The 25200-nt window shown below is 39.3% G+C and overlaps 1 protein-coding gene across 4 annotated transcripts in view; it reads left to right on the plus strand.

Moving 5' to 3' along the window:
• Positions 1 to 25200, plus strand: part of LOC126203551 (uncharacterized) — an 88320-nt gene that overhangs the window by 44106 nt on the left and 19014 nt on the right. The window contains exons 7-8 of one of the 4 annotated variants that reach the window (XR_007540297.1): positions 6524 to 8247; positions 11750 to 11891. Coding sequence is in view for 3 of the 4 variants with exons in the window: in XM_049937872.1 (XP_049793829.1) it covers positions 6524 to 8342; positions 11714 to 11891 (1997 nt within the window). In the remaining variant the exon portion in view is untranslated. Of the gene's footprint in view, positions 1 to 6523; positions 8343 to 11713; positions 11892 to 25200 lie in introns of those variants that run through there. The other 3 variants (XM_049937872.1, XM_049937873.1, XM_049937874.1) reach the window with 3 other exon arrangements.

The raw sequence follows: 25200 nt of genomic DNA on the forward strand, positions 1-25200 counted from the left end.
CCACAAACTTCTCTTCTCCCCAATCCTATTCAATACCTCATCATTAGTTACATGATCTACCCACCTTATCTTCAGCATTCTTCTGTAGCACCACATTTCGAAAGCTTCTATTCTCTTCTTGTCCAAACTGGTTATCGTCCATGTTTCACTTCCATACATGGCTACACTCCATACAAATACTTTCAGAAACGACTTCCTCACTCTTAAATCTATACTCGATGTTAACAAATTTCTCTTCTTCAGAAAGGCTTTCCTTGCCATTGCCAGTCTACATTTTATATCCTCTCTACTTCGACCATCATCAGTTATTTTGCTCCCTAAATAGCAAAACTCCTTTACTACTTTAAGTGTCTCATTTCCTAATCTAATCCCCTCAGCATCACCCGATTTAATTTGACTACATTCCATTATCCTCGTTTTGCTTTTGTTGATGTTCATCTTATATCCTCCTTTCAAGACACTGTCCATTCCGTTCAACTGCTCTTCCAAGTCCTTTGCTGTCTCTGACAGAATTACAATGTCATCGGCGAACCTCAAAGTTTTTACTTCTTCTCCATGAATTTTAATACCTACTCCGAATTTTTCTTTTGTTTCCTTTAGTGCTTGCTCAATATACGGATTGAATAACATCAGGGAGAGGCTACAACCCTGTCACTCCTTTCCCAACTACTGCTTCCCTTTCATGCCCCTCGACTCTTATAACTGCCATCTGGTTTCTGTACAAATTGTAAATAGCCTTTCGCTCCCTGTATTTTACCCCTGCCACCTTCAGAATTTGAAAGAGAGTATTCCAGTTAACGTTGTCAAAAGCTTTCTCTAAGTCTACAACATAAAAGAGAGGTATTATTTACATGTGTAGAGATACGTTGCATGCCCGCTTGTTTCATGAAAAACGGTGTGCCCGTTTGAGGGTTAATGAATAATCCTGTGTCCTCCACCCTCCAACCCTCACTCCACCTATACTGCCTACACCCACCCACCCCCCCTATCCCTTGCCCTACATGCATACACCCCTGACACACACACCATGTTGGTCTCTACAACTCTATCTGCATCTTTACCATGTCCATCTCTAGATTTTGTAGGTCCCCAAACTGACTTAGCATTCTAACATTTCAAGTGCCCACCCTAATTAGCATTCTCTTTTTGTATAATAGTTCTGAGTTTTCCCAACCCAAAGACCTGAAGGAGATACTATTGTACATCTGGTATCTTTTACTCTGGTGATAACAGTCATGTCGTTGTAGCAGAGAACTGTTTGTGTTGCTTAAAATAGTATGATAGTTGAATATTGCCCTTGACAACTCCAGCAGCTGTGACTACTGCGGGGAACTGTTGCCTTCCATTAGGATGAAGCTTCTCTATGTAACAGCTGTCTTGGTGACTGCCTTGTCTTGTTTGCCTCACAGGCCATTTTCAGTCTCCACTGTAACTCTTGTAAGGTACTGCCAACTGGTGCAGTTGAACCAAAGTATTTTGAGGAAGCGTTACTCTTCCATCACTTGCCTTTTAACATAGAAGTTCAAAGTTCATGTACAAGTTCAATTCATCAGTATTTTAAAGGAAACAAAGATTTATTAGTTTATTTTGTATGCTAAATTAATTTCATGGTGCCCCTGTGTCATATGAATGACAGAAAATGAAATACTTCATTTTGGTTAATTTTGCTTGTCATGCACATTACTGTGGAGATTTTTAATTTTGCCAGTACTTGTACAAGGTAGGAAGTGTGTTGAACATGCTGTTCTTGGGATAAACAAACACTGTATGTAGAGCTTCTGGTCTTTGGAATATAGAAATGATTTGGGGACACATTGTAAAATTAAGGTTGTCCTTTGTTACTCACTTTTAAGTTGTGTACTTTTCCTAGTCTCTTCTGTACATAGTATCTTTCAACATTTGAATTCACACCACAATAAAATTAAGTTTACGGTGGTGGGTAGGAGATGTCAGCAACTATTTAGACTTTACGATTGATGTTAGTAAGCCATGCCATTTATTTAAGATATACAAGGAAGTAACTTCTACAGACATAGTAATACCTACCTGTTCCTAGAACAGAAAAAAAAAGAAAAAAAACACCACTCAGGCTTCTACTCCATGATACACTACCCGCTATCTATACCACAAGCCATACCAGATTTTGTAAATGAATAAGTAAATAAGTAAAGAAGTAGCATGCAACAATGCCTCCAGTGTTACCCTAACTGACAACACACTCAGTAGAAAGAAGAGACAGAGGGTAACAGCACTTCTGTGTCCTTCTCAGAAGCCACTAAACTACACTGATAAGAAATGGACCTCCAGAAAGATGATGTAACTTACCAAACGAAAGTGTTGGTATGTTGATAGAGACACCAACAAAAACACCCACCCACCCACCCCCCCACCCACCCACCCCCCCCCCCCCCCCCCCACACCCCCCCCCCCCCCCCACACACACACAAAATATACAGGCGTTTACATATGTCTGCCTGTGTCTGTATATGTGCGGATGGATATGTGTGTGTGTGTGTGTGTGTGTGCGCGAGTGTATACCTGTCCTTTTTTCCCTCTAAGGTAAGTCTTTCTGCTCCCGGGATTGGAATGACTCCTTACCCTCTCCCTTAAAACCCATATCCTTTAGTCTTTCCCTCTTTCCTGGTGAAGCAACCTTCCTGATGAAGCAACCTTGGGTTGCGAAAGTTTGAAATTTGTGTGTGTGTTTGTGTTTTTTACTGTCTCTATCAACATACCAACGCTTTTGTTTGGTAAATAGTAAAGATACAGCATCTTTGTTTTTTGATATATTTTTCCCACGTGGAATGTTTCCCTATATTATGTATAGGATTTATGTCAATAGGATTTTTTATGATATCAAATATGACCAAAAGACAGGAAATTGACATTATTTGAAATTTTGGCTGTTAATAAACACCAATGAAAGAACGTGGACCTGGTCCTTAATGACAAAACAAAATTTTATTACACGCTCTTACTATAGTAGCAGCTGCCAGTTAGTATTTTCTCACCATTAGGTAATATGTTTGTTGCAACTATTACACAGCCACATTCCATAGACTCATACCTCCCCCCCTCCCCCTCTACTCCGCCTCCCCTCTATTTCGATCTGTCTATCACATTCACCAGTTTTTCCATATAGCGTAGTAGTTTGTTACATTTACATTTGAGTATAGATAAAATTTATGTGTTCAGAGCTTCTTTGTTAATTACATTATGCTTGTGTTTTTGTATCGATACACCAGGTGTAGAAGTATGAAACTGGAACTTCGTAGCAGATTAAAACTGTGCCGGACCGAGACTCCAGCTCGGGACTTTTGCCTTTCACAGGCAAGTGCTCTACCATCTGAGCTACCCAAGCACGACTCATGACCCATCCTCACAGCTTCAATTCTGCCAGTACCTCATCCCCTACCCTCCAAACTTCGCAGAAGTTCTGCGAACCTTGCAGAACTAGCAACCCTGGAAGAAAGGATATTGCGGAGACATGGCTTAGCCACAGCCTGGGGAATGTTTCCAGAATGAGATTTTCACTCTGCAGCGGAGTGTGTGCTGATATGAAACTTCCTGACAGATTAAAACTGTGTGCCGGAACGAGACTCGGACTTGGGACCTTTGCCTTTTGCGGGCAAGTGCTCTTTCCTTATAGATTCTGCTAGCCATCAGTGTAAGGCCCAGGAGACCACATCTGCAGCACCATCTGCTTCCTTTAATGGCTGACAGTGGACAGAAGTTCCAAACAACGGTATCTGTTTCAAACCCGTAAACATGTTGGGTTTTGTGCCTACAAATTATAATTTGCAGAGAGCACTGGTTTTCTGTTATCATTTGAGGGAAACTGCTGCAGAATCACATCGAATGCTTGTCGAAGCTTTCGGTGAATGTGCTCTTGGGAAAACATAGTGTTTCAAGTGGTTCAAAAAATTCAAAATTGGTGACTTCGACGTGAGAAACGACTAGCTCGGTAAACCACCGAAAAAGTTCTAAGACAACAAATTGCAGGCCTTATAGGATGAAGGTTATACTCAGACTCGACAGGAAGTCGTGGTACAATTGAATGTCATGTAGAAAGCTGTTTCTTTTCAGTTGAAAGCTATGGGAAAGGTGCAGAAAGTAGGAAAATCAGTTCTGCATGAAGTGAATGAAAGACAGCAAGCAAATCGGAAGACTACTTATGAAATGCTGCTCGCCAGATACAAAAGAAAGTCGTTTCACCATTGGATAGTGACAGGTGATGAAAAATGGATATATTTTGAGAATCCTATGTGTCATAAATAATGGGCGAATCCAGGCAAACCATCGACATCCACTGCAAGACAAAGTCACTTTGGAAAGAAGACAGTGCACTGTGTTTGGCGGGATTACAAGGGTGTCATCTATTATGAGCTGCTAAAACCTGGTGAAACCGTTAACACTGATCGCTACCAACAGCAAATGATCGATTTAAATAGAGCATTACATGAAAAATGACCAGAATATGGAAAAAAAGCAACAGAGAGTCATCTTGCTCTATGGTAACACCCCATCACACACAGCAGAACGGGTCACGGAAACAACTGAGGCATTATTTTATGCTTTTTCAAAGTCTTTACAGGTATTTGGGCAAAAGGAAATGACCATTAAAGAAATAACTCACTTTATGGCCATCATGACTACACTCCTGCACTGCTTCCAATGAAAGAATGCCTCAGCATGTGTCTGTTCTCCTCCAAACATATGCTACATGCTCCACCAAAATTACAGAAAGTAGTTGCCCACCAAATACAGTAAATATACAATTTTCACACAGTCTTTCGTTCCAAGATTAATCACAACTGATAAATTTAGTATTTCTTAATGAAATACAATTATTTTGTTCTATTGATAGTGGAAAGTTCTCCATAATGTGTGGTGTATGAATAAGTCACAGTCATAATGCCTAATTGTTCAGAACTCCCGAGACAACTGATGTGTGCAAGTAACATGTCTGGGATCTTAAGAGTCTCTGGTAGAAGTTAATGTTGTTGTGGGTGCTCAGTTTTGCTATACTTTTGTAATCACAAGAAATTCTTTATGAGAATGAGTTGGCACATATGGATTATCTGATAACATATTCTACTGTGTACAATATGAGTATACACCACAGAGACGACAGTATTTGTGTTATTTTTAGCAACTTTTCAGTAACCTCCACTCAAATCTTAAAATTGGATTTGGAGAGATGCTGTCTAGTGTTGTGTGTGTTCTGTTGTCAACTTTGATTTGAATTAACTGAAATTAACTCACCTCTGATATCTCTTACATCCTCATCCCTGTCTGTTTCCTTAGACACTGTTTTTAATTTTTTCTGTCCAATAATTTTGATAATGATGACAAGAGCCCTTTCTTCCGCTCACTCTTCTTGTATGGATATATTAATTTTTGCAAAGTGTTTTTCTGTTCCTCTCCTTCCCTTCTTCTCCCCCGCTTTTTTGTTCTGCTACTGTTGCATTCTGAATTTCCTGGATGTTTCATGTGACACTCAATCCCCATGTGGCGCTTGATGTGAAAAGTTAGCTGTATTGCTGACATAGGAATGATGTTCAAGAATGCAAATGATCTGATGGGAAGCCAACGTATGGGGCATCTGTAAATGAAAAACATGGTGGGTCCAAAGAATCACTATCAGAATAGATGAGAGATGCCTGTAAAGAAATGGGAAAGGTAATGGGCATAATGGTCAGAAAAAGAATACACATTTACAAGAGGGAAAACTATGATACCTACATTGCATTTGTGAACATTTAGAAAGCCTTCTGCTGTTCTTCGAGAGGGAGTAAGACTTTTTGTTATAGCATCAAGTTTAACAAATATATTTCAAGGACAACACAATACATGTAAGTCACAGATCAAGTAAACAAAGTAAGACGGGTGTACACTTTAACAGTCAAATCAGAACTGAGTCTGAGTCTAGCGGCCGCTGGCTGGCTGGCCGCTTAGCTGGCGCTGCTGCTGCATGGCTGGCAGACAGCGCCGCATGTAGAGGACGCGCGTAACTTCGTGGCAGCACTTTGAAAGATCGGCGAGTCACAACACTTTTATAATACTGAGAAGAATGTGAATTAATTACAGATGTACTGAGTAATACAGAAGTCAAGTGGCAGTAATTTCAAAGTGAAAAATTGTGAAAAACAGGGAAATGTTTAGTTACCTTTTAATAGTTTCAAACTTAGTGATTTGTTTTTGTTTTCCAGATTATTACTAGTATAACCACAATTCATGCCTGTAATGAACACAGGCTTTTTACACTTTTTCAGTTAATATCTACTTACCATATTACCAAATAAATTTAATTGGTGTGCTCTTTGGTAAAATAATACAAGGAATAGTCTTAAGAATTTATGCACAAGTTTTTGTGGATATATGTTTTTAATGCTTTTGATATGGCTTGGGAATAGGTAAGCATTATCATTATCTTTAAGACTTTGAGTCTCTCATTCTTTCAGTTATGATCACACTTGGAACCTTTTTATGAAATAGCACTAACTAAAACACACTGTTTCAGGCCTGGTGATCATGAAGCTCCTTCTCGCAGTTCATCACAAGACATAACTGGTGCTGAAAATGCAGACAAACCAAAATGTCATGTACATAGTAAAAATGTACCAAACAAAATAGCTCGGGAGAAGCTGAATGGAGGTGGTTTCTCTAAACCAATGTCAGTAAATCAAGATGTAAGACCTTATTCCCAGCAGAGAAGTGCAGGTATTTTAACAGAGAAGAAGCACATCCATACAAAGCATGTGGATCTAGTAATTGATATGAAGTTGAAATCTGGAAATAGAACACTGGTTTCAAGAACAGAGAAACTTGAGTTACCAGGTTCTTGTAGTGGAGATTTTGTTTCTCTGGAAACTCCTTCTCAGAAAACTCCAGTTACAGATGAAAGTGGAAGTGTGGAAAGAGGAAGAATAAATGTGTTTGTTCAAACACAGAAACAGGCAAAAACAGCAAACCAAATGCATGATCTTTCTTCAGATTTTAAGAATTTAAACCATAAAGAAAATATACAGTTTGTGGAGAGCAATAGGCAACAAAACAGAGTTGAGAGAACTCCAATGTGCTGCTGTGAATGCAAAAGGGAGTTGGATCTTATAGCAAAAGCTGTGAAATCAGTAAAGGAAAACCATTCTTCAAAACACAAAGTGGCAGCAGAGTCAGGTACTTCAAAGAAGGAGTGTACACAGTGTGAGAATTCATATAGAAATTACAAAGTGGAGAAAGGAAGAGTTATAAATAAAGAAGGCAGTAGTCAGAGTACTGTTGGCTCTTCATCACCAGTAATTTCAGATAACTCTTCTCACGCTGTTTTTTATCAGGGTGTTGGGCAATTGGGGATGGTCTCAGGAGGCACTGATACTGCTGATAATTTATCTTTAGCTTCAGTCAAACCTGTTTTCTCTGCTTCAAGAAGTACTAATGTGAGGAGAAAGCACTTAAATATGAATGGCAGTAAAAAGCCTATGAAAATAGACAAAGGAGAACAAGTAAATGGGCACAGTTTGGGAGCTCCTGCTACATCTGATATCTCTGTGCAGGTTACATCTGATAGTATACTCAGTGGTTACAAAAATGCTGCAGGAAACAGAAGTGGTGGTTCAGGTGATCATGTTGTGAAATGTGGTGATAATGAAACCAATGAAAGTAAGCGAAGAAAGAATGCTCACTGTGATAGAGAGAAGAAACTGGATGATTGCCAAATGCCAGTAGAAATTACTGCTTTTGGACAGAAAAGACAAACGTGCCCTTGTTGTAAAAAAAGTGTCTCAGAGGAAAGTGTGTATGCATTATCACAACAGTTCCTTGTGAATGCTAGTCAACAAAAAGCATGCCCTTGCTGCTATGTCCTACAGAAATATTCCCAAAAATCTGAAAAGGAAATAGAATCTCAAGAAACAGTTCATTTAGTTTCTGAAGATGTGCATTCAAACAATTCAAATCAGAATAATTCTGGCAAAACAGATGAAATAAACAATAACACACAGAAAGAAAATGAAGAACATTTTGACATTAATGCAGTTTCAAACTCTCCAGATGGAGACTGTAAGCCACTTGCTTACATTTTGGCATTTGAACCTGCAACTCCAAATGCAGCAAAAAGAGAAGAAGAAATGAGAAGAAAGTCATTGGAGGTAATAAAAGTTAAAGTTCCTTCGCTGCGAACACCCAAGAAAGGAGAAATTACAACTACAGGAAACCATTGGGGCAATATCCAGAAAGGAAAAGAAGGTAGCAATCCAATTAATGATGAAAAATTAGGTCATGCTGCTAGTTTTAGGGATAGGGGAACAACAGAGCAGAAAATCTATAAGACAACATTGCAGGTAGTGTATGTATGAAGTATTTCTAAAATAAGTTAGTGTAAAGGGCCTCTTATATGGTATGTTTCAGAATTTTCTGTTATTTTGAAGCTAATCTACTGTCTTCCAAGAACTCAACAATTGTGGTGTTGCTGACACTAACGTTTGGGGCACACATTAATTATGAACTCTCACTATAACATACCCTTGTTTTCTGTGAGCTGGAGGAATAAAGAAAGGGGAGAAGGGGGCAGACAGATGCAGAGGATAGAACTAAGAGAAATTCTAAATTTATTTGCGTGTATACCACTTAAAATATAGCTACTGTGTGGTATGACATTGTCCCCACACTGAAATAAACCTATGAGGGCAATCCGAAAAAGTGTCTCCCATTTTATGGGGATGTGGAGAAACTGTTAATAAGATTGTTGGCCACACTGTTTTTAAGTGGCACTGTTCCTGCTTCCAAATAAGCATTTGTGCTCTTTACTCAGATTCTCTGTCTTGGCGTGGCAGCTATTCAAAATGGAACTTCTGTTGAACGCTCTGCAAGTGCAAAGTTCACACAGATATTTAATTTTTGAATGCAAAAGGCACTAAACCAGTTGAAATTCTTTGCCATCTGACGGAAGCATATGGATGCTCATGCATGGATGTCAAAAAAGGTTCATAAATGGTGTAGAGAGTTTACAGCTGGTCAGACTGAAACTCACAATGCAGAAAGAGCAGTAGGCCATCAGTTCTGATGATACTGTCATGAAGCTTGAGTAAACCATGCACAGAAATCAGAGGATCACTCTGAATGCTCTCTGCATTTTGATTCATGAAATTTCCTGAAGCACAATCCACAGGATTTTAAAGGAAAAGTTGCAATATTGGAAGGCCTGTGCAAGACGGCTATTGCATATGTGTACAGAAGACTACAAAGGGCAGTGAGTTGATTCTTCCCCTGGAATTTCTTCTCCACTTTGCACATGAAAAGGACAACTTTTTGGACCTGATTGTCATGTGTGACGAAGCCTGAGCATTCCACTTTACATCTGACGCAAAACAACAGTCATGCAAGTGGCGGCATCTCTTTTTGCCCAAGCCACAAAAATTCAAATATGCACAGTCTGCTGATAAAGTCCTAGCGACTGTATTTTTGGAGCAGAAGGGGTTACTGTTGGTCGACATTCTGCCTGCTGGGACAGCAACAAGCACTGACGAGTACCGTGAAACACTGAAATAACTTGGAAGAGCAATTCAGAACCAGAGAAGAGGAACGTTGAGCAAGGGCGTAAGCATTCTCCTAAATGATGCATGCCCATGTCACCCATCAAACTGGTAATTTCCTGTAAAACTCTGGTTGGAATGTCATCACCCACGAATTATACAGTCCAGACTTGGTACCAAGCAACTACCACTTATTCCTTTAGTTGGAGGAAGATTTGTCTCAATGATAGGTGTGCTGTCACAAAACGGTAAAAGATTAGGTTCTACATTTTCTGAAGGACGTGGTGGTGAGCTCTTATGACATGGGCATTGTAAAACTGCCACTGTGTCTACAGAAATGCATTGATCAAAATGGTGATTACGTAGAAAATTCTCTTTAAAATGATGTAACTATTGTTTCCCCAATATTATGGTTTCTATATTTAAAAATATAGGGGATTTACTTCTGTGATTGCCCTTGTAGTTTGTTTACTGCTAGTCTGTAATATTTGCTCTGCATGCAGTCTAGGTGTAATGAATTCTTTTGCAATATTTTAGGCAGTGGTCTTGATTCCAGTGCACAACTAACAAAAGACATAATTCTTGTTCATGAGATAATTACTCCTTCATGATTTGTAGTGTTACAATTAGGTTATACTGACTTAATATAACTACAAATATCCGTTTGTATAGAAGCTTTCCTGTAAAATGCTAAAATTATTTTTGGGGATGAACTAATGCCACCATTCAACGTACGAATACAGATTACGCTGAAAAGTGATATTTTGATTTTAGAGGCAGTAGAACACAATTTGAAGCAACAAACATGAAATTTCAGTGTAGAAAAAGCTTTTAAAACAATGATTTCAGGGGAACTGTGTTACTAACTGTCAAATAAATGGTTACTGTTATTATGGTAGTATGAATGTTATAGTAATGTTATTTATGAAAAACTTTTTTTTGCAGAATTAAAATGGCAAATTTGCAGATGATGTTATAGTTTTTTCTGTTTCAGGTCCAGAACTGTTTTAAATCTCTAAGTATTGACTTGTGGAGGTTTTTGTGTTGCTTTACTTTTGAATCATTTTGGTTGTAGCGGAATATAAAGAAATACGTAGCAGGCAGCCCAAATCTGTTTTTAAATGTGAAATCCACAATTACTGGGGGCTTTCCAGCTTCCTTCATGCTTTCCAACAAGAGTTGAATATGCTCTTGTATGCATGTTTCATATTCTCTTCAACATTTTTATCTGTTATTGGTCACAAGACAAATACTTTTTGCATTCATTGCCATTATTATCATTTAACAATTATCAACAAAATACATAAATTCATTTCAAAATCATATTCTCCACTCTAAAAATAGTCTGTATAACAGCATAAGCCATACCTTGTGTATTGCAGGCAATATCTCTGCCTTGGGCAAGTAAAGTGTAACTGTTCCTTCAATTTGTTTGAGGTACTTACTGCCTTGATCCACACTAAATGTTACTCGATAAACATTCACAATTTATGAATTAGTCTCATAATGTTTGTTGTGACATACATTATGGATACAAGGAAAGGATTAATTTATTTAATAAGAGTGCAGTATTTAGGATTGGATAGCTCTTTGGGAAGTCCAGGAAGGAATTTAGTTATTTATACACAGATAAATTGCTTCACACCAGACACGAAATGTATTGGACAGCAGAATGGTTCATAAAAAAGACAATTTCTTGCTCAACTTTCAGAAAATAATTTCTTACTCACGTTTCAGAAAGTCCTCCTTCAGAGTGCAGGTATATACATGCGCACAAGCACGTGAGTACTACGTTACGCACGTGCTGCCCCCCCCCCCCCCCACCCTCCCACAAAACACGTATGTTAAGGAAAAACTTCATCAAAAACTTAAGCATGTTATCATCTATTGCTGTGTGACTGTCAGCTACTCGACACTAGTTCTGTTTATTGAGTAATGATCTGTGCTTGTACAATTAGGATTAAATGAAGATAGAAATTTTGTATTGTAGCCAGAGGACAGCAGACATAAGCAATTTTCTAGCAGAAAATACATGAATTGAAATAGCAGTGTTTATTGTGTGGTGTTTTGTTTCTAGTTGCATATGGTTTTGTTTGAAAAGTCACCATATGGTAAAATGTTGCAGAACATTACAGTCTGCTTGAAGATACACTTCTTACTGTATAATGTCTTATGTGTAGGAGTTACTACGGTCTCGCCGTCCTGACTATGTGCAGAATGCAGAAGAGAGGCGACACTGTGTTGCAGAGATGACACGTCTTCGTGAGCAGCGGTTGCAAGAGTGTCGTAATTTGCTAGCTGCAGGCTTAGCCCCTCCACCACCGCCACCTCCATCATCTGTGGCATCAGAGGTTCTTGGTAAGGCAGTTGCATATGCTTTAGTATCTCTGGCAAATTAAGCTATGTGATCTACACTCAAATTTTTATATCAGCATAACATATTGATCCATGCCAGAATACAGTCATTATAAGTAAAATTAAATCGAATCTTTCCATACTTAAATTTCCTGTTATTTATACATTTTGGTCTTAGCGATTCTGAGCTAATATAGTGCAGAAATCTTGTGGATTAACATACATAAGGTGCAAATTTAATTTTTAAGTTAGCACAGTGGGCCTGAAATATTGAGCAACTGATTTGCTAGAGAACAATGTGAATTAAGATAGACTGCTACTCATCACACAGAAGAGGCATCGAATAGCAAACAGGCACACTTAAAAGTTGGGTGCTAGATAGTAAAGCTAGGCTGCTGGATATTAAAGCTATCAGACAAAGTACACACACACACACACACACACACACACACACACACACGAGGCACATGTGCACCTGGAGATGACAGTTGTAATGTGTGTGTGTGTGTGTGTGTGTGTGTGTGTGTGTGTGTGTGTGTGTGTGTGTGTGTGTGTGTGTGCACGTGACAAAGAACTTGATCTCCTTAATAATATTTGTCAACCAGTGCCTCCTCTGTGTGGTGTGTAGCAATCTATCATAATACATACTGTTGCTACTCTATCCAGCATATTCCATTGCTTGATTTGCTAGAGAGTTGCTCTTTTTAAAATCCACAGCTGACCTGTACAATAGATGTGTGTGTATGCACAATGGGTGTGTTACATGTGCTACTATATTACGAAGTCACTAAGAGCTATTGATACAAAATTTGAAGTTAGAGAGAGAGAGAGAGAGAGAGAGAGAGAGTGAGTGAGTGAGTGAGTGAGTGAGTGTGAAACCAAATCATAAGTTGTCATATTCAGGAGCCACTTCACTTGTAAAATGAGAAACATTTGTCACTCATCAGTAGCCAGAAATCAACTTCGCTGTGGAAGATTGATTTCCGGAAATGTTATCAGATAAGGGTATATAATAATGTTCTCTGAACATTTGGAGACAATTATATGTCATAGACTTACACATATATACTGTTCAGTGTCTATTGAAGGATGCTTGTGTACCTTTATCATACTTCTTACTTCATGTCCCATTTGGTTCATGGGAAGAATGACAGCTGGTATGTTGTTGTTAAGTCAGAATGCATCATCTTCTCCTATGTATGTAGCATAAGAGTCACAGGAAGAATATCAGTACACACTCCTCATGGATCATGTACACTCAACATCGGAGTAAACTATTCTGTTTTGCAGAACAATTCTTTTGTAGTCCACCATGATGGAAAATAAGCTTGTTCTTGAATCTTCGTCTCTCAATTAATCCAACTTCGGAAAGCCCCCTTACTGACCAACATCACTTGAGAATTGCTTGGCCAGTAGTTGTTGTTGTGGTCTTCAGTCCTGAGACTGGTTTGATGCAGCTCTCCATGCTACTCTATCCTGTGTAAGCTTCTTCATCACCCAGTACTTACTGCAACCCACATTCTTCTGAATCTGCTTAGTGTATTCATCTCTTGGTCTCCCTCTACGATTTTTACCCTCCACGCTGCCCTCCAATGCTAAATTTGTGATCCCTTGATGCCTCAGAACATGTCCTACTAACCGGTCCCTCCTTTTTGTCAAGTTGTGCCACATACTCCTCTTCTCCCCAATTCTATTCAATAGTTCATCATTAGTTATGTGATCTACCCATCTAATCTTCATCATTCTTCTGTAGCACCACATTTCGAAAGCTTCTATTCTCTTCTTGTCCAAAATATTTATCGTCCATGTTTCCCTTCCATACACGGCTACACTCCATACAAATACTTTCAGAAACGACTTCCTAACACTCAAATCTATACTCGATGTTAAGAAATTTCTCTTCTTCAGAAATGCTTTCCTTGCCATTGCCACTGTACGTTTTATATCCTCTCTACTTCGACCATCATCAGTTATTTTGCTCCCCAAATAGCAAAACTCCTTTACTACTTTAAGTGTCTCATTTCCTAATCTAATTCCCTCAGCATCACCTGACTTAATTTGACTACATTCCATTATCCTCGTTTTGCTTTTGTTGATGTTCATCATATATCCTCCTTTCAAGACTCTGTCCATTCCGTTCAACTGCTCTTCCAAGTCCTTTGCTGTCTCTGACAGAATTACAATGTCATCGGCGAACCTCAAAGTTTTTATTTCTTCTCCATGGATTTTAATACCTACTCCGAATTTTTCTTTTGTTTCCGTTAGTGCTTGCTCAATATACAGATTGAATAACATCGGGGAGAGGCTACAACCCTGTCTCACTCTCATTCCAACCACTGCTTCCCTTTCATGCCCCTCGACTCTTATAACTGCCATCTGCCTTCTGTACAAATTGTAAGTAGCCTTTCGCTCCTTGTATTTTACCCCTGCCACCTTTAGAATTTGAAAGAGAATACTCCAGTCAACATTGTCAAAAGCTTTATCTAAGTCTACAAATGCTAGAAACGTAGGTTGCCTGTCCTTAATCTTTCTGCTAAGATAAGTCATAAGGTCAGTATTGCCTCACTTGTTCCAATATTTCTAGGGAATCCAAACTGATCTTCCCCGAGGTCGGCTTCTACCAGTTTTTCCATTCATCTGTAAAGAATTCATGTTAGTATTTTGCAGCTGTGACTTATTAAACTGATAGTTCGGTAATTTTCACATCTGTCAACACCTGCTTTCTTTGGGATTGGAATTATTATATTCTTCTTGAAGTCTGAGGGTATTTCGCCTGTCTCATACATCTTGCTCACCAGATGGTAGAGTTTTGTCATGACTGGCTCTCCCAAGGCCATCAGTAGTTCTAATGGAATGTTGTCTACTCCCGGGGCCTTGTTTCGACTCAGGTCTTTCAGTGCTCTGTCAAACTCTTCACACAGTATCGTATCTCCCATTTCATCTTCATCTACATCCTCTTCAATTTCCATAATATTGTCCTCAAGTACATCGCCCTTGTATAGACCCTCTATATACTCCTTCCACCTTTCTGCTTTCCCTTCTTTGCTTAGAACTGGGTTGCCATCTGAGCTCTTGATACTCATACAAGTGGTTCTCTTCTCTCCAAAGGTCTCTTTAATTTTCCTGTAGGCAGTATCTATCTTACCCCTAGTGAGACAAGCCTCTACATCCTTAAATTTGTCCTCTAGCCATCCCTGCTTAGCCATTTTGCACTTCCTGTTGATCTCATTTTTGAGACGTTTGTATTCCTTTTTGCCTGCTTCATTTACTGCATTTTTATACTTTCTCCTTTCATCAATTAAATTCAATATTTCTTCTGTTACCCAAGGATTTATATTAGCCCTGGTTTTTTTACCTACTTGATCCTCTGCTGCCTTCACTACTTCATCCCTCAGAGCTACCCATTCTTCTATTGTATTTCTTTCCCCCATTCCTGTCAATTATTCCCTTATGCTCTCCCTGAAACTCTCTACAACCTCTGGTTCTTTCAGTTTATCCAGGTCCCATCTCCTTAAATTCCCACTTTTTTGCAGTTTCTTCAGTTTTAATCTACAGTTCATAACCAATAGATTGTGGTCAGAGTCCACATCTGCCCCTGGAAATGTCTTACAATTTAAAACCTGGTTCCTAAATCTCTGTCTTACCATTATATAATCTATCTGATACCTTCTAGTGTCTCCCGGATTCTTCCAGGTATACAACCTTCTTTCATGATTCTTGTACCAAGTGTTAGCTATGATTAAGCTATGCTCTGTGCAAAACTCTATCAGGCGGCTTCCTCTTTCGTTTCTTAGCCCCAATCCATATTCACTTACTTTGTTTCCTTCTCTCACTTTTCCTACTCTCGAATCCCAGTCATCCATGACTATCAAATTTTCGCCTCCCTTCACTACCTGAATAATTTCTTTTATCTCATCATACATTTCATCAATTTCTTCATCATCTGCAGAGCTAGTTGGCATATAAACTTGTACTACTGTAGTAGGCATGGGCTTTGTGTCTATCTTGGCCACAATAATGCGTTCACTATGCTGTTTGTAGTAGCTTACCCGCACTCCTATTTTTTTATTCATTATTAAACCTACTCCTGCATTACCCCTATTTGATTTTGTATTTATAATCCTGTACTCACCTGACCAAAAGTCTTGTTCCTCCTGCCACCGAACCTCGATAATTCCCACTATATCTAACTTTAACCTATCCATTTCCCTTTTTAAATTTTCTAATCTACCTGCCCGGTTAAGGGATCTGACATTCCACACTCCGATCCGTAGAACCCCAGTTTTCTTTTTCCTGATAACGACGTCCTCTTGAGTAGTCCCCGCCCGGAGATCTGAATGGGGGACTATTTTACCTCCGGAATATTTTACCCAAGAGGACGCCATCATCATTTATCCATATAGTAAAGCTGCATGCCCTCGGGAAAAATTACGGCCGTAGTTTTCCCTTGCTTTCAGCCGTTCGCAGTACCAGCACAGCAAGGCTGTTTTGGTTAATGGTGCAAGTCCAGGTCAGTCAATCATCCAGACTGTTGCCCCTGCAACTACTGAAAAGGCTGCTGCCCCTCTTCAGGAACCACACGTTTGTCTGGCCTCTCAACAGATGCCCCTCCGTTGTGGTTGCACCTACGGTATGGCCATCTGTATTGCTGAGTCACGCAGCCTCCCCACCCACGGCAAGGTCCATGGTTTATGGGGAAGAGTTGGCCGAGAGTTTTCAAACTAATGTACCCCACTGAGAGAACCACATCTTTCTCGGATTTCTTGCACACGTTCCTTGTTCCCAGATTTATGTGGGCAGGATGAAAAGTACTCAATTTGGTAATGAAAGACTATGCTTCTTGGTACGAAAGTTCATTCATTGTTTTTGTGTCCCCTTTTAGTCCAGTGCACTTTCTTTAACATTTCTCCATGGAATAGGTAATATTCCAGAAATGTGATTCTGTTGGATCTGAAAAACTGGCATCTGTGGCTGCCATACTCTCGTGTCTATTTTCGTTTGTTTTGTACAGACAATTTGTTTTGTATTTACCAGTTATTGTTTTACTCTTTGCAAGGTAATCTATGGTATATTGCACAATATGCAGTACATAGGGTTACAAGACAATGAAAAACGCCAAGTCAAAATTGTATAAAATAATGGCTATCCCTACTCACATATAGGGAAGTGAATCTTTGCCTTTAACTGAGAAAAGTAAAAGAAAAATACTGTTGACTGAAATGAAATTTTTAAGGCAGGTTCAGTGATGTGCCCTCAGAGATCAAATACAAAACAATATGATAAAAGAACATTGAAAAAAGAAAAAAAAATCAGAGCAAGGATGCATAAAATGGGAACAGCATATCAATAGTTTGGGGGAAGACATTAGTTAAACAGGTAATCAGTTATAAACCAGTAGGAAAGAGAGATGTAAGATTACGGAGGAACAGATGGCTTCACTGAAGACAGGACAAATTTTAAGCCTACTCCTTGAGGTTAAGAAGAAGGCAAAGACTAAGAAGCTGTATCTGTAGACCTCTCAGCAGCTTGCAACAAGGTGAATCATATAATTCTCCTCAAAAGTATAAAACTATTATCAACTGCCATCTTGTCCACTTCCTAAGAAAGTAGCTGTAGAGCACTAGTTTATTTCGTAAGCTCCAGGGGCGTGATGCAAATAATGAAACAGGGTTTATGTGCCCTGCGAAATCAAGGAAAAATGCAGGAATTTTTTCATTCTGGAAAAACCTGGAAATTTTTTCATCCAGGAAAAGCCTGGAAGTTTTTAAGAATTCATGGAATTTTTCTCGTTTTAGTTTTCAGTTAATTTTTTGTAATTTTGACTAGTAAGAACTGATTCTCTAAAAAAGAAATTTTACTTTCGCCTGCTACTGCAGAATAATATTGCAGTAATAAATCATAAACGAGAGAATAACACAAAAATAAAATTTTAGTGTCCATTATAATTATCCGGGCTGTTATGCTGTGGTCGGTTGATGAATTCCGTGTCAATTCCCAAAATTTCGTCTCTGTCTGCGGAGGACATCTTCAAGGGGGTCTGTAGCTCGATGGAAGGTCCAACACACCCACTGGCTCGCTATTGACATGTCAGCAAAGAGCCAGTGGGTGTGTTGGACCTTCCATCGAGCTACAGACCCCCTTGAAGATGTCCTCCGCAGACGGGGACGAAACGGTGGGAATTGACTTAGAATTCATCAACGTACCACGGCGTAACAGCCTGGATAATTATAATGGACATGAAATTTCCGGCCGTGAAAGTCTACATTTTAGTATACAATTTTAGTTGCAAAGAAAATGCACCATTTACAACAATAAAGCACAATGCACATACAAGCGTCTGTTGATGACAGCTAAATGTGTCAAAGGCTTTCGGATGAACACTTTGTAACCACAACTGCTACGTCACATTTACATCTACATACACATTCCGCAAGCCCTGATGTGGAACATTGTGGAAGATATCCTGTACCACTACTAGTCATTTCCTTTCCTGTCCCTCTCACAAAGAGAGTGAAGGAAAAATTATTCTCTATATGCCTCCATTTGAGCCCTAATCTCTATAATCTTATCTTCACGGTCCTTATGCGAAATACATATGGGTGGCAATAGAATCGTTCTGCTGTTAGCATCAAATGTGGGTTTGCTAAATTTTATCTCAATAGTGCTCCTTGGAAAGAGTGTCACCTTCCCTCCAGTGATTCCCATTTGAGTTCCCAAAGTATCTCTGTAATATTTGTGGTTTGTTTGAGCCTAGGGGTAACAAATCTACCAACGTATCTCTGAATTGGTTTGATGTCTTCCTTTAATCCAACCTGGTGCGGATCCCAAACACTAGAACAGTACCCATCAGTGGGTCGCATTAGTGTCTTATATGCAATGGACCTTGCCGTTGGTGGGGAGGCTTGCGTGCCTCAGCGATACAGATGGCCGTACCGTAGGTGCAACCACAATGGAGGGGTATCTGTTGAGAGGCCAGACAAACATGTGGTTCCTGAAGAGGGGCAGCAGCCTTTTCAGTAGTTGCAGGGGCAACAGTCTGGATGATTGACTGATCTGGCCTTGTAACATTATCCAAAACGGCCTTGCTGTGCTGGTACTGCGAACGGCTGAAAGCAAGGGGAAACCACAGCCATAATTTTTCCCGAGGACATGCAGCTTTACTGTATGATTAAATGATGATGGCGTCCTCTTGGGTAAAATATTCCGGAGGTAAAATAGTCCCCCATTTGGATCTCCGGGCGGGGACTATTCAAGAGGACGTCGTTATCAGGAGAAAGAAAACTGGCATTCTACGGATCGGAGTGTGGAATGTCAGATCCCTTAATCGGGCAGGTAGGTAAGAAAATTTAAAAAGGGAAATGGATAGGTTAAAGTTAGATATAGTGGGAATTAGTGAAGTTCGGTGGCAGGAGGAACAAGACTTTTGGTCAGGTGATTACAGGGTTATAAATACAAAATCAAATAGGGGTAATGCAGGAGTAGGTTTAATAATGAATAAAAAAATAGGAGTGCGGGTTAGCTACTACAAACAGCATAGTGAACGCATTATTGTGGCCAAGATAGACACAAAGCCCATGCCTACTACAGTAGTACAAGTTTATATGCCAACTAGCTCTGCAGATGATGAAGAAATTGGTGAAATGTATGACGAGATAAAAGAAATTATTCAGGTAGTGAAGGGACACAAAAATTTGATAGTCATGGGTGACTGGAATTCGTCAGAAGGAAAAGGGAGAGAAGGAAACATAGTAGGTGAATATGGATTGGGGGGAAGAAATGAAAGAGGAAGCCGCCTTGTAGAATTTTGCACAGAGCATAACTTAATCATAGCTAACACTTGGTACAAGAATCATAAAAGAAGGTTGTATACCTGGAAGAATCCTGGAGATACTAAAAGGTATCAGATAGATTATATAATGGTAAGACAGAGATTTAGGAACCAGGTTTTAAATTGTAAGACATTTCCAGGGGCAGATGTGGATTCTGACCACAATCTATTGGTTATGAACTGCAGATTGAAACTGAAGAAACTGCAAAAAGGTGGGAATTTAAGGAGATGGGACCTGGATAAACTGAAAGAACCAGAGGTTGTAGAGAGTTTCAGGGAGAGCATAAGGGAACAATTGACAGGAATGGGGGAAAGAAATACAGTAGAAGAAGAATGGATAGCTCTGAGGGATGAAGTAGTGAAGGCAGCAGAGGATCAAGTAGGTAAAAAGACGAGGGCTAATAGAAATCCTTGGGTAACAGAAGAAATATTGAATTTAATTGATGAAAGGAGAAAATATAAAAATGCAGTAAATGAAGCAGGCAAAAGGGAATACAAACATCTCAAAAATGAGATCGACAGAAAGTGCAAAATGGCTAAGCAGGGATGGCTAGAGGACAAATGTAAGGATGTAGAGGCTTGTCTCACTAGGGGTAAGATAGATACTGCCTACAGGAAAATTAAAGAGACCTTTGGAGAGAAGAGAACCACTTGTATGAGTATCAAGAGCTCAGATGGCAACCCAGTTCTAAGCAAAGAAGGGAAGGCAGAAAGGTGGAAGGAGTATATAGAGGGTTTATACAAGGGCGATGTACTTGAGAACAATATTATGGAAATGGAAGAGGATGTAGATGAAGATGAAATGGGAGATAAGATACTGCGTGAAGAGTTTGACAGAGCACTGAAAGACCTGAGTCGAAACAAGGCCCCGGGAGTAGACAACATTCCATTAGAACTACTGATGGCCTTGGGAGAGCCAGTCATGACAAAACTCTACCATCTGGTGAGCAAAATGTATGAGACAGGCGAAATACCCACAGACTTCAAGAAGAATATAATAATTCCAATCCCAAAGAAAGCAGGTGTTGACAGATGTGAAAATTACCGAACTATCAGTTTAATAAGTCACAGCTGCAAAATACTAACGCGATTTCTTTACTGATGAATGGAAAAACTGGTAGAAGCGGACCTCAGGGAAGATCAGTTTGGATTCTGTAGAAATGTTGGAACACGTGAGGCAATGCTAACCTTACGACTTATCTTAGAAGAAAGATTAAGGACAGGCAAACCTACGTTTCTAGCATTTGTAGACTTAGAGAAAGCTTTTGACAACATTAACTGAAATACTCTCGTTCAAATTCTGAAGGTGGCAGGGGTAAAATACAGGGAGCGAAAGGCTATTTACAATTTGTACAGAAACCAGATGGCAGTTATAAGTGTCGAGGGGCATGAAAGGGAAGCAGTGGTTGGGAAAGGAGTGAGACAGGGTTGTAGCCTCTCCCCGATGTTATTCAATCTGTATATTGAGCAAGCAGTAAAGGAAACAAAAGAAAAATTCGGAGTAGGTATTAAAATTCATGGAGAAGAAGTAAAAACTTTGAGGTTTGTCGATGACATTGTAATTCTGTCAGAGACAGCAAAGGACTTGGAAGAGCAGTTGAACGGAATGGACAGTGTCTTGAAAGGAGGATATAAGATGAACATCAACAAAAGCAAAACGAGGATAATGGAATGTAGTCAAATTAAGTCAGGTGATGCTGAGGGGATTAGATTAGGAAATGAGACACTTAAAGTAGTAAAGGAGTTTTGCTATTTAGGGAGCAAAATAACTGATGATGGTCGAAGTAGAGAGGATATAAAATGTAGACTGGCAATGGCAAGGAAATCGTTTCTGAAGAAGAGAAATTTGTTAACATCGAGTATAGATTTAAGTGTCAGGAAGTCGTTTCTGAAAGTATATGTATGGAGTGTAGCCATGTATGGAAGTGAAATATGGACGATAACCAGTTTGGACAAGAAGAGAATAGAAACTTTCGAAATGTGGTGCTACAGAAGAATGCTGAAGATAAGGTGGGTAGATCACGTAACTAATGAGGAGGTATTGAATAGGATTGGGGAGAAGAGAAGTTTGTGGCATAACTTGACTAGAAGAAGGGATCGGTTGGTAGGACATGTTTTGAGGCATCAAGGGATCACAAATTTAGCATTGGAGGGCAGCGTGGAGGGTAAAAATCGTAGAGGGAGACCAAGAGATAAATACACTAAGCAGATTCAAAAGGATGTAGGTTGCAGTAGGTACTGGGAGATGAAGAAGCTTGCACAGGATAGAGTAGCATGGAGAGCTGCATCAAACCAGTCTCAGGACTGAAGACCACAACAACAACAACAACAACAACAACAACATGCAATCTCCATTACAGATGAACCACACTGTCACAAAATTCTCCTAATAAACTGAACTCAAGCATATGCTTTCCCTGTTACAGTCCTGAAATGCTCATTCTGTTATAGATTGTTTTGCAATGTGACACCTAGATATTTAATCAAAGTGACTGTGTCAGGCCACACAGTACTAATGCTTCACTCAATGAATGTGACGTAACAACTGTTTACATTTTTAACAGGTGGCAGAAAAATGTTGCGAAATGGTGGTTTGAGAAGTGTTACTTTCAAAGTAAATATCCTTTTACGAAAAATCAGTTATGTTATGTGTGATAGTTATGATGAATTTTGAAAATCACAGAGCATTTGACTTTCATTCAAAACTTAAAAACTTTGAGAAGGACCAGCCAGCTAGAAAAATTTCATGTTTGTTGTATGTTAAAGAGTAACACATGCTAAAAAAGACCAAACTTCAGGATTCACTTTTTGTATTTATTTTAGTGCTTTCATAGATTAAAAATTATGCAATAATAAAGGCAAAAATTGTAATTATTCTGAAAAAAGGGTATGAAGTGAATTATTGAGCAATATCACACATAATTGGCTTTTCTATGAAAGAGTCGGAAGTGCTCGGCGGAACATATATTCAACCAGATAACCCATGAGATGTTTGGTTCACAGCAATGAAATTTATAATCATGCTTGTCAGAAACATTCATCTGCTGCAATTTATGCTGTACACTTCGGATCCCACCTAACCACACCCTTGGGAAGAAACAGCAAAAAATTTTTGATGACCAGTATTATATGTAAAAGCTTAGCTTGTAGCTGCACTGTATGTATACTAACTTAAACCATTAGTTTTTCCTAGTTGTGTTTCTGCACTACTTAACAGTGATGATGTTATTGGCTGTCTACATCATGTGTTCTATGCTCTGAATGTGGGCTGTCATTGGATGGTGAGATCATGTGACATAAGCTATGATTGGCTGACAAAATTGCGTCACACAGTGCAATCTCAATTTCAGTGCTTCAGAAGCTACCATGTTGTATTTGGTGGAACGTGTATTCATACTTTTGTAATACAGAAATAGGCAGTGTATATGTTACCATACATCGAAAATCTTTCCAAATTGCATTGTTTTCTATTGAGTTTCATTTCCTAAACTGCTGGGAAGTTCTATGCCGGTGCATAAAGCCTTTACCATTCAAAGGATTCATAGGTTTTACGGCTGTGAGGGAATGTATATTGTTACTTAACACAGAAAAAAATGTATCACCTGAATAATGCTGCCTGATATTTGAAGCAGCAATTGTGAAGAAATGACCAAGGCACTAACATATGTGGCCCTTCTTTATTTTAATATCAGGTAGTACACAATCATCTGAATTCAAGAAATAGTTTATTAAGATCATTAGTGACACATACTAAAACACCTCAGCAAGCAAACCCAAAAGTAGCAAGCTAGGACTCAGAAAATTTATTAGTGGCTTGTGCTGGACAAGAGACTTCCTTTCACACATATAGGGGTGTGGTTAACTTCTGAGAGTTAATGGTTTATTTCCACATATTACAACACATTAATACTCGCATGTATAGGTATGTCAGATTCAGTAACGCATGAAGAATGGAATACTAAACTAAGTTGAAAGTCTAACACAACACACAGAATTGTACAAGTCACAGAGTATTTATGCTCACTGCCTCTATGCTTGCCATCATGGAGTGAGGCTCTACAGAGTATTGGGCAACTTGGAAGACCTGGAGTGTAGGCTGTTAAGGCTATGCTCCAATGGCACCAGAGGCAGAGTCAGTCTTGAGAAGTGGGGCATTTATGTGGTGTTCATAGTGTGTGAGTGAGTGAATGTGAAGAAGAGTAGAACACAGACTATCTGCTACAGTGCAGTTTGTGCCCTGTCGCATGCACAATGGAGGACCTGCTCATCAGAAGCATTTGAAGTGGCCACATTTTGGTCAGAAAGTTTAGTTTAATAATGTGAGGTGTTTGTTTTCTTGATATCCACTTGTACACATTTTAATCTGTTTTGTAAATGTTTTTTGATGTAATAAATAAATAAATTATTATTTATTTAGTTAGTTCATTCTGTGGTTCCTCTTTCTCAATCACAGCATGAACAAGAAGATGAGAAGTACTGAGATATATGCTAGCAACAGGAAATCAACTTAAATTGTTCAGTGGAAGAAATGTGATATTTACATGGTTCTATGTAGATTATGCAAGATAGCTTGCTCCAGTTCTAGAAGCAGATTATTGTTGGTCATTAGCATGATCCAAGCAACTGGAAAAAGTTGCAAGTCATTCAAGTTTTCAGAGTTAATGGACTGAAGAACATAATGTAATAGCCTGTATAGTTAAAGTCAATCCGTTGCAGGATCATGGAACATGTTGTATACTTGTGTGTTATGGCCTTCTTGGAGGGTGAAAATATACTTTGTAGGAATGAAAATAGTGTAAAGGGTTGTACTTTCCAGCTGCTGGTAACCATACAGTTGAGTGCCTCACAAACCAAATATCATAATAATAATAATAATAATAATAATAATGATATCAATAATATCATCATCAGTTGTACTTTCAGAAGGTGTGGGCAAGTGATTCTCTGCCGGAGGTGGTTGGAGATGCAGACTATGTACGCAACTAATATTTTTTGAAAAACTCTTTATTAACAACCATACACAAACATAGAAAACAGTATCTGCAGCAGGCAGCGTGCAGGGATGAGTCAGGTGGTAGCCAGGGATAGACAGGTAGGCAGGCCCAGCAATGGTCATGGAACTGCTGGCTGTAGAGTGGCTGCGGCTGGCAGCCGGCATAGAGGTGACTGGAACTCGGTGTGCAGTTATGACCATTGAGGCAGCAGCAGCTGGCTGGTGGCCCGGGCTCAGGCAGTAAGAGGGTGATTGCTGCTTCACAATCTGGGGACAGCAAATATAGCTGTGTCAAAAGTACTGTGATGACTGGATCAGTCTGTATGTCATAGCATGGCCCAGCTGTGCTGATGGCGAAGGGCTGAACCTGGGAGTTTAAATACCACTGCCCTGTTCTCAGTCTGCAGATGAGCTGTGTTTCTATGTTGCTTGGAAACATCTGGAGTGGAGCCTAGTGACAGGAGCCCAGCTTTTGTCATACAGCAGTCGGT

This window comes from Schistocerca nitens, chromosome 9, assembly GCF_023898315.1.
Source record: "Schistocerca nitens isolate TAMUIC-IGC-003100 chromosome 9, iqSchNite1.1, whole genome shotgun sequence".
Lineage (NCBI taxonomy): Eukaryota > Metazoa > Arthropoda > Insecta > Orthoptera > Acrididae > Schistocerca > Schistocerca nitens.